The sequence below is a fragment of the Sinohyriopsis cumingii genome, unplaced genomic scaffold (genome assembly GCF_028554795.1).
Source record: "Sinohyriopsis cumingii isolate HCF-2022 unplaced genomic scaffold, ASM2855479v2 utg000810l, whole genome shotgun sequence".
In the NCBI taxonomy this organism is placed as follows: domain Eukaryota; kingdom Metazoa; phylum Mollusca; class Bivalvia; order Unionida; family Unionidae; genus Sinohyriopsis; species Sinohyriopsis cumingii.
The window spans coordinates 912,417-929,231 of NW_028315933.1; the positions used below are offsets into that span (position 1 = coordinate 912,417).

Genomic DNA, 16,815 nt, shown 5'->3' on the forward strand with positions numbered 1-16,815 from the left:
ACACCATTGCTATGGCAGCCACCTGAAGACAACTTTGGAAAAGCATGTCCTACAAAACATTCATAATGAATTTATTTTAAAGTGGCAAGGTCATTCTAAGTAGAAGCTGAAATTTTGTTTTCCATGGTTGCTATGGAAACCACACAAGAGCTACATCAGACATCACAATGATAGAGCATGTCCTAAAAAAACAAAAAAGTACCAGGTTTAATCAAACTTTGTTTAGTCATTCTAGAAGTTTATTTAGGTTTTAAATTTAATCTTGTTGTCATTCACGTTTATTTGGAATGGTTTATCTTCCTGGGAAATTTTAGAATCCTTCGTTTTGTATTTTACTTGAACTTGGCCTTTAAATCACATCATATAGCCAATCATGTGCTCAGGTGCCATTAAATGCTAATACATGTAAAGAAGTTGAAAATAGCTTTTCCAGATGGTTGCTATAGAAGACACCTTTACTAGAGCATCCAAAACATAATTTGAATAGATCATATACTAAGAAACATTTCTAACAGGTCTGATCCAAACTGGCTGGGCTTTGGCAAGAAAAAGTTGAAAATAGATTATCCATATAGGTTATAAAGGAGCCTCCAATGACAAAATTTTGATTAGCGTGTTCAGAGAAACATGAATTTGAATCAGAACTGGTTAGCTTTCTAGATAAAACCTTGAAAGTAATTTTTCATAGCTTTTTCATGGTTTTTACAATTGATGTCAGCTTCTGGGTCTAATGTAGAAAAAGGTAGTTTGAGCCAACAAATGTAAAGGCATTAACAGCTGCCCCACCAACCAGCTTTGCACCTGTAGCCATTCGACAAACATAATGATATTTGCAGGAGTGATGGTTAGGGCCTTTGCTGTGTCTTTGAAGTCTAGGCATCCAAGGTCAGATCGTTTAAATTTGGCATTCATTGAATATCCAGCTTCCAGGCCACGAAGTACTAATCCATGGCAAAGAAGATTTCTGTGGTCCTCGGGATATGGTGATGTAGGCATTTTACATCTGCATTCTGCTAATAACAAGTGTATGTTATTTTTAATGACAAGTGCGTCACACACTACTATTTCATATGGAAGGTCAGGCTTATGTCTAATAGATGTGGTACTTTTCATTCAGACATTGCCCTTCACTGTCATTCAGACATTGCCCTTCACTGTCATTCAGACAAATGTGTTCTGTGAACTGGTGTTGGTGCATGGGATGAAGCGTAAAGAAGGCCAGCTACCAAAGCTAGGCTGCCACAGAGAAATAAGATGGTATTTTCTGCTGATTTTCCTGAGCTGCTGTTGCACTTGTTTGCTTCTGGAGTGGCATCTGTGACAGCAGTATGGACTTAATTTTCCAGCCGTGCATTGTTTCATCACCTTAGTAAGTCTTTACCAGCAGCAACACTACCTGGGTGTTTAACCTTAATGACCTGTGTCACTTCCCAAGATTGTTCTGCTAATGCATACATCATCAGTCCTGCTGACACATCCTTTGTCGGTTGTGCCAACATATCCAAAATCAGTTGTGCTTGTAATTCTTCTCATTGTTTCTTTTCAAAATTGATGTGTTTATACATATTCGTGCCAGCAGCAATAGGTGCCTGCACCTGACAATACCTAAAATAAAGGTAGCTGCATAAATTTGAGAAAGAGGTTTAGATGAAGATGTTCAGTGTTATATATTGGCTGAAAGTGGCATATAACTGCTGTATACAGTCGGCACATAGATGACCTCAGCGAAGCAGTCATCCTGGCCCCCACTTGAGCCTCTTCTGTGGCAAAGGTCTTTGCCATCTCTTTGTTACTCATTACTATAAGGTCCACAAATGTCAGCACATGTTTTCATTAATTACTCCAGAAGCCACAGACTGGGTCAGGAGACCATGCTGCTGTGCTAGTGTTGATTTGTCAGGTGCAGGTATTGTGGTATTTAGTGGTTGTTGCTGCACTTGTCATTACTTCCAGCTTGTCCATTTCTCATCCTCAAGCTGTCAGTACATCAAGTACCTCGTCAAAATTCATGTCCTTACAGCAACTGCAATTTTTCTTAAAAAGTTCTGGATATGGTCAGTTGAGTGCCTATCTCTAGGTTTTTGGTTACAAAGTCTGGAGTGTTACAGCATGGCTGGTGATGTCTAGATTGCAGCCATCACATTACCCTACATCTAGAGGGGGGCATAAACAAACTTGGAGGACACTGATAGGTCTGTGCACATTAGTAACTTACTAAAACTCTCCTTTCCAAGAAACTCATGGGACATTCAGCTTTATTGATATGACCCCATTGAAAGTCTTTGTCTTGGCAGTCAAAGAGAGCTATCCTTGAGATTCACTCACAAACGTCAGTCATTGGCATTATACTTTTGTATTAATGGCTGCCAACACAGGTGAGCTTAATAAAGGCCATTTCCTTATCCCAAACACCAGGAAATTGTCAGAAAAAGAATGGTGGTTTTATACTTTTAATCAAGTGTACAAAGCAGGTCATCCAGATCATAGCCCTCAGGGTTGATCAGAAATCTTTGCTTAGTCATGGTCTCACAGCTTTGTTCAAGCATATACTAGGGCAGACGACAACAGTAAAATCCATGTGGCCCTAAAATGCCAGGCTAACAATGCGGGGCACAATGACATGCTTGTTGGTGAGGTTTGGATATTCTGACAATAAATTGACGATTTTGGTCTACCGTGCTCAGGATATTGGTCACAGCAAATTTATTCCCAATTTCCTTTACACTAAGCAAGTGGCAGTGGGAATGGAGTGGGTCAGGTCTGTTTCCATATCAAGACATGCTTGCAAAAAGTTTAACAAGTCTGGTGCCATTTGGAGTTTATATGTCTTTCCTTTAATATGTTAAGATTTGTTGAACTGGTGCTTTGCTCAATAGAAAACATGACTAAAGACTTTGATTGACCAACCATGGTGGTCGTGAAGAGTATGATAAAACCACTCACCACCAAAGCTAATGAGGCAAGAAGAATAACAAATGGAAACCCCTTCATGGGCTGGCAGCAGTGAACTGTCAAGTGGAAGAAAGAAGATACAGGGTGTTCTGAAAAAATGCCCATCTATCTCCATTCTAAAGCAAACAAGTCTGGCCCCCTCATAGTAAATTGAGATCGAGGGTGAAACTGGATCTCGCTAACACAGAAAAACAATTGGAGTAAATTCTTGTCCCCATCCCCCCCCACACACAAAGGGGCATAGCCTATCAGTTTTGCCACCTTTTGTCATCCCAACACCTTAACCTGGCCACAGCATCGCAAAAGAATGGGTAAAAAAGCTGTAATGTTGAAAACACTTGCAGAAAAGGTTTTGTTCATGCTGCCCAGTGTTATTTTGACTTTTTTTGTAAAAATGGCTGCCAATGCCATTGCCTGGCTGGCCAGGAATCTGTTTATGTTAATAGTCACCACAGTGGTTCATTCTTTGCTGTTTTATGCTCTCACATTAGCAATCATATCCAGCAGAGTGAACACTAAGACAGTGGGCTAGTTGCTCATTAATGGATAAACCAGATGGCCACAAGCCCTGATGCAATACCAGCCACAACTAGTAGTGATTTGTCAGCACTGTGGTCATAGTCTTCATTGGTCTTAGTCTTCATTGGTCTTAATCTTCATTGGTCTTAGTCTTCATTGGTCTTAGTCTTCATTGCACACGGGCACTGCCTCCACTTTTTGAGTTTTGTCACACTTTATGACATACTACAGAAAGTTCTTATGTACCTTAAATGAACACAAAATATATTGTCCAGTCACTGTTGGAACAAAAAGTCAATGCCTGCCTATTGGAGCAAACTAACTGGTATAGAGTCCAGAGTCTACTGAGCTTAAAGGAGCTCAGTCAAACTCTCACTTTACTAATTCATCTGTAGCTAATGCATGCAAAGGCGAGTAAACATTCTTTTCACATATGAGTGGGTAAACAATTGAACTGATGTGTTCAATTGATTAAAACAATATTATATGGTTGTGTACTATTTTTACTTCTAGTTTTGTTTGAGGTCCCCCTGTAAAGATCTGTACTCTCATTCATTAACCAGGCACGTGTATTTTTTGCAACAAACATTTTCACAACTGATATTAATGTGCCTGTTTAAGTGCAGTCATTCCTCATTTTGACTTCATCTGCAAGTGAGTGGCAAGAGTGAATTGTAAGCCAGCCAAATAGGGAGGACATTTTTTTTTCTTCAAAATAGTGAAGCACTGCTAAAGACTAGCATGGAGTAGATTGGCCCTTAGAGGCCACCCAAAAGATAAGCATATTTAAACATACCTAGTTTTTGTGTTGCTAGTGGGAGAAAAGATGGGATCTTGTAAAAATGGAGTCCTGCAGGTTTTTAGATGTTATTTAAGTAGGAAATGGTAAAGGAAGGCTAAGTGTGGCCCAATAACTTGGTCTGTATGCCCATCCCTGCTTCAAAATAGCTGATAGACAGATGCCAGACACAGCCAGGTGAGCTAATAATACTACTAATAATGGTGTTTGTAATTGCAACTGAACCAAATGCAGCTTTGCCAATAACAATGAGCAAGTTTGAAGTCCATAAAGGGTTACAAGTGTACAAATGAATATGGAATTTAAACTACCAAGATAAACATCTTTTCTAATTTCAGAGGTAAAAGTTCATCACAATTAACATTTCTGGCACTGAGCTAAAATGACAGGAAGACAAGCCAAATCTGGGTGTACAAAGGATATGAATGTGAAAGACTGCAGTAAAGTGATACTGATAGTCTTTCCTAACAGACAGTAGATAGATGGAATAACAGGATTATGTACATTGTCTTTTTGCTATTTGCAAAACATTAGCCACCACCATACCATCACCGTCAATATGATTTTCAATACTTCATTCTCTTCATATCTAAAAATTGAAAAGAAAAGAATCCCAAGCCATGGATTATAATTGATATACCAAGTGCTAAATGAACAAAATTCAATGTGATAATGCTATAATATGCATGTTGATGTAACAGTAACAAATTCAATGTGGTAGTTCTATAATATGCATGTCGATGTAACAATAACAAAATTCAATGTGGTAATGCTATAATATGCATGTCTATGTAACAGTAACAACATATAGCTCCATGTAATTATCTTTCATTACAGGTATTAATTATGTATAATTAACAGATAATTTTAATAATGGCAATCAGAACAAAGATTTTTTCTATGAAATCAATAAATGTATGGCAACTAGAACATAAACATCCTGTCATATGTGAATGTATGAAAATTGTTCACACCCCCCATGGAAATGGAGGTTTTTTTTGGGGGGGGTAAACTAATTTTAATTCTCAACAATAATTGTTATGCTAACACCTCTGTTGGGTAAGAGCTTAAATCGAAGGTAGTACCAAACATAACCAGAAAATAAGTGAGAAAAGCAAACATGAGAACTCAATCTGAAAAGAAAAAAATCTTAATCAGATGTAATCCCACATGATAAAAACACTGCACGTAAAGAAAAATCTCAACAAAAAAAAAAACAAAACATGAAGGCAATTTCTCTGTGACATAAAATTTAAGCAGCCCACAATGGCTGCAACCAGAAAAAGTTAAAAGGACTGTGCACATGGATAGCTATCTGCAGGATGTACCAGGGGCGTGTTCTAGAATCTTCTGCTTCACCCTAATGGGAGGACAAATTCTTATCATATGGCCAGGGTATTTTACAACAAGAAAAATGTCAGCTACACAATAATAACAGGTTTTCTATCACCAATATAAAAACCTTTCTCAAAGGAATGTCAGTTTCTTAGGGATATAAACTGCATGGTACTCTATACAAAATGGACCATGATTTTGAGAGTTAAAAGTCACAGATTTTGTTCACTGTTGATTTTTTCATAATGTCCATAAATTATACAATAAAATTTACAGCCAACATGAGTGTTCATGCTGACCTTAAACTTAACGTGCATAATTATAATAATGAAAACAGAAGGAAACAAATAAAAAGACAGAGGCACAAAAAAAATGAGATGTAGTGTTTAGTGGAAACCAGGAGTTTAACAGTAAGTGACAAACATGGGTGTTACACAACTTGCAGTTCTAACAAATGTGAATGGAGTAACATATACATCCGAGTATAAGGTGTGTCTAACTGCAATTAACATAGACCCAGATCTGCCAATCCATGATGCACTAGCAGATCAGTCTACTTTGATGGCCAAAAAATAAAATGAACAGCGTAGACTCTAATTTTTCAGTGCATTATGGGATGGCAGGTTAAGGTCCATGCTGTTTTCAGATGCATACATCTAACATACTAGTATATACAGTATGTACTCTGACCAGCAGACCAGGCCATTCCAACATAAAACTTGACACATCTTACAACAAAATATTCTGACCAATTAAAAAATAGTCTGCAAAAATATAAAAATATGAGTTCTCCTTGTAATGAAACAATGAGGTTTTCCAAAAATTTGGAAAAGTTATTTTACTGGCTGATGTAATAGGCTGTAATAATATATTTTGTGCTGGGAAGGGTAGTGGGCTTAATAAGACAACTCCTTCTTTGGTACCTGTTCACAAATTGTTATTTGATGACAACTCTTCAAGATTACAATGGACTTTGGTTTAAATTAGTTGCAGTGATTTTGGCAATAAAAAACTGAGATGATGAGAAATGTCTTTTGTTCCACTTTTAAGTCAACTGAAACATCTTTTAGTGGTAACAGAGATCAGTGATGCATTTGACCAGACCCTTGTGTGGTTCTGATCTCATGAAGCCAAGCTTTTTGATGATGTACATGTACCGCTAAAAAAATTCTAGATTTTAAAAAAAGAATAGAATTCAGTTTTATTTTTTTCACAATTCCAACCATACATTTTAAGGATTTTATATTTAAATTTTTTGTTTACCTACATCTTTTATTATAGACTTATGAAGAATTTTCACAGCTCTGCTGTTTACCTCTGTCCTTTGAGTATGGCTGAATGAGACTGCCATCACAGATCTGGGTCTCTGTTGTTTGCAATGGGGCAAATATATCAGACAGATCTGGGTCTCTGTTGTTTGCAATGGGGCAAACATATCAAACAGATCTGGGTCTCTGTTGTTTGCAATGGGGCAAACATATCAGACAGATCTGGGTCTCTGTTGTTTGCAATGGGGCAAATATATCAGACAGATCTGGGTTTCTGTTGGTTGCAATGGGGCAAATATATCAGACAGATCTGGGTTTCTGTTGGTTGCAATGGGGCAATAATATCAGACAGATCTGGGTCTCTGTTGTTTGCAATGGGGCAAATATATCAGACAGATCTGGGTCTTTGTTGTTTGCAATGGGGCAAATATATCAGACTGTGTAAACTCTGGTACATCTGTACTGAGTAATGGGGTAATCTGTACTGATTCAAGTACACTTTAGTTTGTACTTGGCATCCTGACGGGTAATCTGTACTTAATTTGGTACAATAGTTTGTATGTAGTATGCAGGTATTCTGTATCAATTTTGTACACTGTAGCCCATATTTAGTCAGGTAATCTGTATCACTTCAGTATTAAGTAGTCAGGTAATATGTATTGATTCAGGTACACTAACCTGTATTTAGTCAGGTAATCTGTATTGCTTCAGGTAGTTTGTATTGAGTGGTCAGGTAATATGTATTGTTTCAGGTAGTTTGTATTGATTGGTCAGGTAATATGTATTGTTTCAGGTAGTTTGTATTGATTGGTCAGGTAATATGTATTGCTTCAGGTAGTTTGTATTGAGTGGTCAGGTAATCTGTATTGCTTCTGGTAGTTTGTATTGAGCGGTCAGGTAATATGTATTGCTTCAGGTAATCTGTATTTATTCAGGTAATCTGTATTTATTCTGTACATTTTAGTTTATACCAAGTAGTCAGTTAATCTGTTGATTTTGGTACACTGTAATTTATACTTATCTAAACAGATGTGTATTCTGTATTAATTCAGGTACACTGTAGTATGTATTGAGTAATTATTAGCCTGTTTCAAGTCAGGTAGTTATCATAATGTTTATCTTTTATAAACAGCTCAAATAACCCAGCAGTTGTCTGAATATTGAAAATAACTCATGTGTGATATCATCCTTTACAAGGAGTTGCAGTGGCTTAGTGGTCAGTGTGCTGGACTGTGACTAGAAGGATGCTGGTTTAAACCCTGCCCAGACCAAGTCAAGCTGACCACTAAGGTACATTTTGGGGCAAAAAATATTTTCTCTTCACAATATAACTACTCATATTCAGATCAACCAACAAACAAATAAACTCTTCTTCATAGATATAAATTTATCAAATTCAGACTGCTCTAACAGAAATCAGACATATCAAACTAGAGAATGAGGTAGAATCTTAAAAGCAGTCGTGCATACAGGCAAGAAACGACTCATTTCATTTTATTCCTGAAAGTATCATTTAATAAAACATCAAATGTCAACTACAATTATTTTAAGTACCATAAATACTCAAGTCCAACCGCAGACTGCACAGACCAAGATATGCCATTACAAAATGCGCCAGCAGATCTGGGTCTGTACAATTTGTTAGTAATAATCAGTAAAACAGCATAGACCCTGATCTGCAGGCACATTAGGCTATGGCAGAATCTTTGTTGTTTGACTAGACTTACAGGTATATGCAATGTGCAGTTCGTTATAATTAAGCAGCAGAACAAATGACAATGACCATAATCTATCTGTTCATTGTGTGATGGCAGATCAGGGTCTATGCTGTTTGCAGTGGGACATTAAAGTGAGTAAACATGGTGATACCTATAATCCAGTGGGTCAACAATGATGATATTGCCCAATTTAACAAATACAGACACATGTTAGAAAGTGGAAAGGAGAGGGGATGCAATCTGCTTAAACTGAATAACTAGAATTCAAGTTCTCAAATCCAATGATTTGCACACAAAATGTTGTGAAATTGCCTTTCTCTGTGTTCAGCATATTTTCTATGTACCATACTGAAAGAGTTTATACAGTTAGTGTGAGGTATGATTACATGAAAGCATGATTTCATGTTATTTGATATATGAATTACCATATGTTCCAAAAATACTATCTCCTTGTATTGTGAATCTATAGGACACAGATGCCCCTCCCAAAACTCTACCACTTGAATGACAAGTGGAAATATAAATAGTGCTGGCTGAATGTATGCATGTATATTTAAAAAGGATGATAAAAGAAAGTGGCACATTTCTAAAACTAAAATATTTGTGAAGGACAACAGAATAATATACATATGTTAATCTGATGCTGATTATGTTTACTTGGTTTTAGGTCATTAAATCAAAATATTTACGACTAGATTCATATATAAAACATAATGTATATATTATGTACATTTGATACCAATATGGGCATAAGTTTGGAAAAACACATCACAGCATGATTACAGAACATTGTGCATGTGTTGACTGCATTGTCAGTTGTTGTTGTTGTTGTAGGGTTTAACGCCATTTTTCAGCACACAATAGGCTATACATGGCGGCCAGTATTAATGGTGGAGGAAGAAACCGGGAAATCCCCGGAAAGAACCACCGACCCTCGAGAAGCTACTGGCAAGCTTTCTCACATATCCACATTGGCCGAATCCGAGACTCGAACCCACGCAGACCGAGGTGAGATGGCAGTGATCCGTAACGGTGAGCGCTTTAGACCACTCGGCCACTCGGGGCCCCCTGCATTGTCAGTAAAGTCTGCCATGTTTCATGGTAATTCATTAAAAGCCATGGGCTTATGGCACACAGTAATTTTCATATACAGTATATATATCTTTAACAACCCAAAGGGAAATACTTTTAGTAAAATGCATAACAATAATCCCATGTCAATAATGTCTCAAAGTTGCACAGCAATGCATCAGAAAACAACAGAATGATATACACATGGTGCTATAGGACTAGTTGTACACACAAATTTTTGTATCATATATAGATCCCAATAATATAAAAAAGGGCATAGATACAGTTAGCACCAAAATGGGGCATAACTCTAGAAATTATATCAAAAGTGTCATGACATAAAGATATATGTGCTCGCTGACCCCATGTTAATAATATCTGCCAAGTTTCAATAAAGTCTATGTAAATATATAAACAAAAACTGCATATGTGTTTTGTTTGAGTTGGTGGCAAGAACGAGTTTGAAATGGGTTTAGGGATACGTCAGGGCTGTTTTGGCAGAAATGTACTTATTAGCCAAATCAAATGAGCTCTCTCCATGACTGGGAACAAAATGAGAATGTGGTTTTGTATTTATTACATACTCAATCTTTTATGCTATGTAAATATTTGTAACTTTACTTTAATTCAAATAAATTGGAAATTTTTCAATTTTGATTCAATGTGTTTAAAATATCCATATGTAAATGTTAACAGAAGAAACCTAAGTAGTTCAAATCTGGGTGTGTGATGCAGAAATATCAAATAAATGGCTGTATCAAATGCCAGATCAAGCATGTAAATTTAAATGGGTATGTACTAAAAAGAAATAGCATTACACACAAGAATTGCAGGATTTGAGCATATATATATATCCATATATACATACTGGATAGGTAAATCAATTTATGGCAGGAACAGAAAAAAGTTGCCAAAAGCATGGATATTCTGGATGCCTTACATGTGTTAAAAAATAGCACAAAAAGATCCTTTCAATGTGGATTAAACTGAATGGCATGACATGTTAAATTAAAAACAACAGCGGCAGCAACATGAATAAATAATAATGAAAACATTTTATAACTGAGCACAAACTGTCTAACCAATGGAATGTAAAAAGTGCTTACAGTTTTGCTTGGATTGCTTTACAGAATGTTTAATTAACAAACTTGACAAATTTACACTTAACATCCCTGCAAAAAGTCAACATCAGATCTAAGACACCCTTTATATCAACAAAAGAACTTGATTTTCCTTCAGTACCTTCACTTTTCATCCCTTCGGTACTGAGACACCTTGCTATTCTGCATTACAATCTGTAAATCTGAACCTAATCTACAGTTTACACCGATTTTGAATGCAACAAAAGCACCTTGAAGCCATTCAGTCAATGTCATGTCAATTACACTACACTCAGCAAATGTGACAATTCCTTATTGCTTGCATTTTCATCATGTAATTTTCTTAATACTGCAGTTTTGTATATATTTTAAAAAAAACCAAGCACAATTACCTAGTAATTGTGGATGGAGGGAAAAACCCAAGCACCATTACTTAGTAATTATGGATGGAGGTAAAAACCCAAGCACAATTACATATTAATTATGGATGGAGGGAAAATCCCAAGCACCATTACTTAGTAATTATGGATGGAGGGAAAATTCCAAACACAATTACTTAGCAATTAGAGATGGCTGGTATAGTAACATTTACCAATATGATTTTGTTTGAAAGTGTATCTATGAGAACAGAAGCTTGGGTATGGCCAAAAAGAAAATGAATAAATAAGAATCCCACAAGGAGACTGAAGATCTACTGGCAGAACAGAATTTCCAGGAATTCAAGATAAGAGCATTTCATCTTTTCAACTGCTAAGTATCAAAACCATCTCTAACATTATCTGCAATAACAAGATTTTTAAATGGATGCTCTGATGGACATATTGGATGTAAGATTGGAACCATTTCCATCTAGGACCAACAAGACATAAGAAGGTTTCTGGTAGAAACCCCGTGTTGATACGAATTTCAATTTTGCAGGAGTAACAACTACAAAATTTTCAAGGTGGCTGCCATGGTGGCCATACTGAAGATCAGATTGGCATCATTTCCATTTAGGACCAACTAGAGGTTGTAAGAAGTCTTTTGGTGAAAATCCCATTCTGGTTTAAGCACAATATTTGTAAGACCAGCCATCTAGAAGTTGTGATAACGCAATTCTCAAGATGGCCATCACACCCTTCTTACTCTTGACCAACTCGACATCATAAGAATTCTTTAGGTGAAAATTCATTACTGATAAGAAATCCAATTAGGGTTCTAGTGAAAAAACCCATGTCAATATAACTTTCTGTTCAGGATAAAAAGTGACACGATTTTCATGTTGGATACTATGGCAGCCATTATGGATGTCCAATAGTCACCATTTTATTTAAGTCCAAAGAGACATAACAAATAACAAGAAGTTCTTTAGTAACCAAAGAGACATAACAAGAAGTTCTTTAGTAAAACTCCATGTTGATACAACCATCCGTTCAAGATCAGTCGTGCTAAAAAGTTTTTAAGAAGGCCACAATGGTGGCAATATTCCATTTTCAAATTGTAACATTTTCAGCTACGACCATGGGATGAATATGTTTGTAATAATTCAAGACAATTCAGTTTAGAAGATAACAAACTTGTACTGATGGACCAAAGGATGTTGAAAAGACGACCCCATAAGTTCTTTGGTCTGTGACCAGTAGAATGAAAAATGGGTGTCAGAAACAGAACTTTCTTCAGGGACACTCACAAATATGATACCTTAAAAGTGATATAACTGTTGAAAGTAGAAATTCTAACCAACTGTTAGAAAAAAAGTTAAAACAGAAGAAATATTCCCAAAGAGAAACCTCAAATATTTACCTATCCAATCAGGTGTGTTCCTTGTTAATATAATGCATAAAGGAGGCATTTATAATAACACTGACTGAATTATGTTCTCCTTGACAAATATTTTGGTAGGTACTAATGTTAAACGGTACCTACTGAATTATGTTACATTCTGAATAATAATATGACCAATACACTCTGGCAATTTTTATTTAGACTAATCTATGCTTAAATGGTTTTAGTTTGCATCCACTCTGTCCCTCTGTAAATAATGCCAGAAGTCGTCATTATTGATCAGATTTTCTTTCTCTTGATTAAACCTGAAATATACATTTTTAAGTGAAATGATTTATTAAGCCCAAATGAATATAGTTCTTCTTATACTTGGGGATCTTTTTATACTGTATAGCTAATTTTCATATGATAATGAAAATCGGATCAGTTTGTACAGGTACAGTGAACTATACTCTCCCTGCCTAAATTTCCAAAAATTTTCAGAGATTAATCACTCAATAAAGATATATGTACAGGATTCATTAATTTTAGCAAATGGAGGTATAGGAACAAGAGGGGACTAGGAACAAAAACTGTGGAGCCATAGTTGACAATTTTCGAGATTAATTAGAAAAATATAACTGCTTTTCTTTAAATAAGAAATAAAGTGATAAAAACACTAGGAAAAAAAAAGATTTTTGAGAATGAGGGCTAAGATTTTTTTCCCTTTTAAACAAAAGGACAGGCCAATATGGAGACCATTTTATACAGATTTATCTGTGGAGAACCTACAATATACTGTAATCATCTGCTCTTTGAAAAAATGGATTATGATCAAGGCCATTTGCTAGAAATCATATATAGATCATCATAGACCCAGATATGCCAGCATGTTAGCTGACTTTATTGATTATGCAAACAAATTAACTAAAATATATAATCAAATGTTTAAAATATACACAAAACAATTTGAAGAATTTAATCCAAAATGTTTTCAGTATTTTTTGCTCCAGCCATAGGTTCTGTCCCTGTCTAAACAATGCTACCTGAACAAGTTTCATACATTAGATCACTTGAAATTTATGTTTTTATGTTTCCATTTTTAGTGCTGTACTATTAATCATCACCATATAGCCAGTATTGTGCTGACATGCCATTAAACACTAACATATGTTCCATATCTGTTGAAATGATAATGGAAGATAAATGTTTCAACACTCAATTAGAGTAGATCTATACAGCTGGAAACATCTGGAAATTAGTCTTTGTCACCAAAACATTTGATGCATTCTTAAGTCTGGTATCAAAAGTTTGTGTTTTGAAATCTTCACAAAATACTCGAGCAAGTTTTAAAAAAATTAATTATTTTAAACTGTTGAGTAAAATACCCAATTTATTCCCAATTTATTAAACTTCTTAACTTTAGTTCCCAGTGCAAACTGTATGTGGACAAATATGGTAAATTTACATAACTGTTTAAATACTGTGTGATAGACCAATATTTTTGCTTTATTCAACACTTGACCAATTTAGACCAATCTCACAGAAATCTTCATCTGCTAAAATACAAAACATTAATTTAAGAAAAGTTCCATTACTCTGGTACAGTTTTGTGAAATAAGCTTCCACTGTGTGTAAAATATGCAGAAAATATTACAGTATTCGAGATATAATGAACATGTATGTGTAAACTATTAAAACAGAATATGTTCAAAAAGATTATATTTACTTTTAACTTTACACTTTCTTCTTAAGAGGACTTCACTGCAGACTATTCATTAACTAATCAAGTCAATCTCCATAAATTATTATCATTATACATTATATTATAAGGCAAATCTTGACTTCTTAGGTCATTTGCTATAGGTCTACACATATCAAATTTATATTTGTCAAAATATACTATTAATTTACTATTTTTCATGGGCTACCAGTTTTCATGTATTTTCTGGCTGCTGGGAACCAAATATTTTCAAAAACAATTGAGACTCCTTCTAAATCCACAAATTTAAGTGCTAATGAACACGTAATTTTTTTCCAAAGAAAAACAAAATGATACCCACAAAAACAAATGAATTACCTGTATATATAGATGACACTCGATTTACAACAATTCAATTTATGTGCTTTCTTTTTAACAACATTTATAATTTATAAATAACATTCAGTTTGTGCCACTGTGCTCATTTTTATGTCATCAATGGAGCCATATGCTGTGATTTGCGCACAGTGCAATACTTGCATTATTTATATTACTTTTGATTTATGCTAATACTGATTTACACAATAACCTCAGCATAGCATAAATCGAGCATCACCTGTATGTACAAAAATAATGGTATCATCTACAAAAAGGGGTGGCTAGCTTCCATATACCTGTATCAAATGCCAAATTTGCACTTCTTATTTAAACACAAGTACATTAGAGATATTGCTGTGCAAATGTTGCAGACTGCTCCTGTAGCCTAAGTGGTCAGAGCATCTGCCTTGGATGTGAGAGGTTGTGGGTTCAAAACCTGTCTGAGTCATACCAAAGACGTATACAAATGGTACCAGCAACAGCCTTGCATGGCGCTCAGCATTACGAGGCTAGTGCTAGGACTGGTCATGGTTTCAGGATAATATGACTTGGTGGGACATGATGCCACTTGTCTGCGGCAAGATGCCCCAATGCTAGACATCACTATCAACTGCCACAATGCAGACATCATAGTGACATGACTCAGATTGTTAAAGCTATGTTAAAATTTAATTGAGAAAACAAGCACAAATGTTGCAGTACTTTTATTCCCCTATGTATCTTACTGTGCTGATTTAGTATGTACATCTTCAAAAATCAATTTGTAACATAAGAGTGAATTCTTGTGTACATACTGTTTATAGCCAATGTCACCTGTTTACCCCCAAAATTTACACCCATTTTCAAAACACAGAAGCTCAGACCTGTGTAGACCTATAATATCAGCACAACTCTAAGTCCGGCAAGTAATATGACCTCAGCATAAATTTGCGTACATTTAGAAGCACTGAAAGAAAATAAGCACCAATTATTATGCACTACTATTTAGCCTCTGGAAAGATACCTCGTCTTCATCAGGGTCCTCAATAAGCTTGTGATGAACATAACCAAGACTTTTAAAGTATTTAACGGTTTTGACTTTGAGTTCAAGGGTGGCATCCTCATCACAGATAAAGATGGCATGAGGGTGCTGCTGGAAGGCTGATACTGTCCACATGTGATTGATCCCATCTTCAATTGCTTTATGTAAGGCATAGGCCTTGTGTGCACCAGTTATCAGGACCATCACCTGTAAATGCAGGAATTAACATTTTAACATTAAATATTCACACTCACTGGAGGCAAGAACTCCATCATTGCCATAGTTCAGTTTAGAGCTGGCATACTGCAATTCATGTGACAAATGTTACAATATACACACAAAAATTGTTTCAACATGCATTAACCTTTGTTCAGTTACTTCCGAGTTAACACATGCAAAGAGACAGTGCATTATTCCTATTTTGTGGTTAACTCAGTATTCACTAGAAATAACCCTGGCAGTGTTGAATCATTTTATTGTCTAAATACTGTATACTGCAATTCATGTGACAAATGTTACAATATACACAGAAAAATTGTTTCAACATGCATTAACCTTTGTTCAGTTACTTCCGAGTTAACACATGCAAAGAGACAGTGCATTATTCCTATTTTGTGGTTAACTCAGTATTCGTTAGAAATAACCCTGGCAGTGTTGAATCATTTTATTGTCTAAATACTGTATATGTTGTCTCTTACACTCATATAATATTGTTTCTATATTACATATGAATAAATAGCACAGCATAATGTCATTAATAGCATCTTCATATAAGACAAAATTATCATGAGCGATGTATCAAAATGTTTTTCAAATTACTTTCTTGTAATTTTGTTAGATAAACATTGTAGTTTTCCATATGAAAAGAAAAAATATTTTCTAAAGTTACTAGGTGAGTTCCTGATGGGCCAATATTTTTTGTGGTTTCTGCTTCTTTTTAAAACAAAAAATATGCTTTTTGTTCTTTTATTATTTCACATGATGGAATCCATAAGACTGCAAGTAAATAAATTAAAATTAAAAATTCTTTCTTCATCGGAGTCAAATCTTCATGTGATATTATCAGAACTCTCCCCATAGTGAACATAATTCTCCAGTTACTGTTATTAATTCACAGCAAAATTAGATCTTCAGATTTTTCTCCAAGATTTTCAGTGTGGAAGAATAACCCCTCTGATATTTGCATCAGGGAGATTTTCAGGTTTTTTT

At 35.3% G+C, this 16,815-nt stretch overlaps 1 protein-coding gene across 3 annotated transcripts in view; it reads right to left on the reverse strand.

The window, feature by feature from the left end:
• LOC149773227 (glucosamine-6-phosphate deaminase 2-like) overlaps positions 1 to 16,815 on the reverse strand; it is a 54,083-nt gene that overhangs the window by 13,054 nt on the left and 24,214 nt on the right. For 2 of the 3 annotated variants that reach the window (XM_089946623.1, XM_089946624.1), the window contains exon 6: positions 4,882 to 15,813. In XM_089946623.1, coding sequence (XP_089802749.1) covers positions 15,556 to 15,813 — 258 coding nt within the window. In that variant the 3' untranslated portion in view covers positions 4,882 to 15,555. Of the gene's footprint in view, positions 1 to 4,881; positions 15,814 to 16,815 lie in introns of those variants that run through there. The other variant, XM_089946625.1, reaches the window with a different exon arrangement.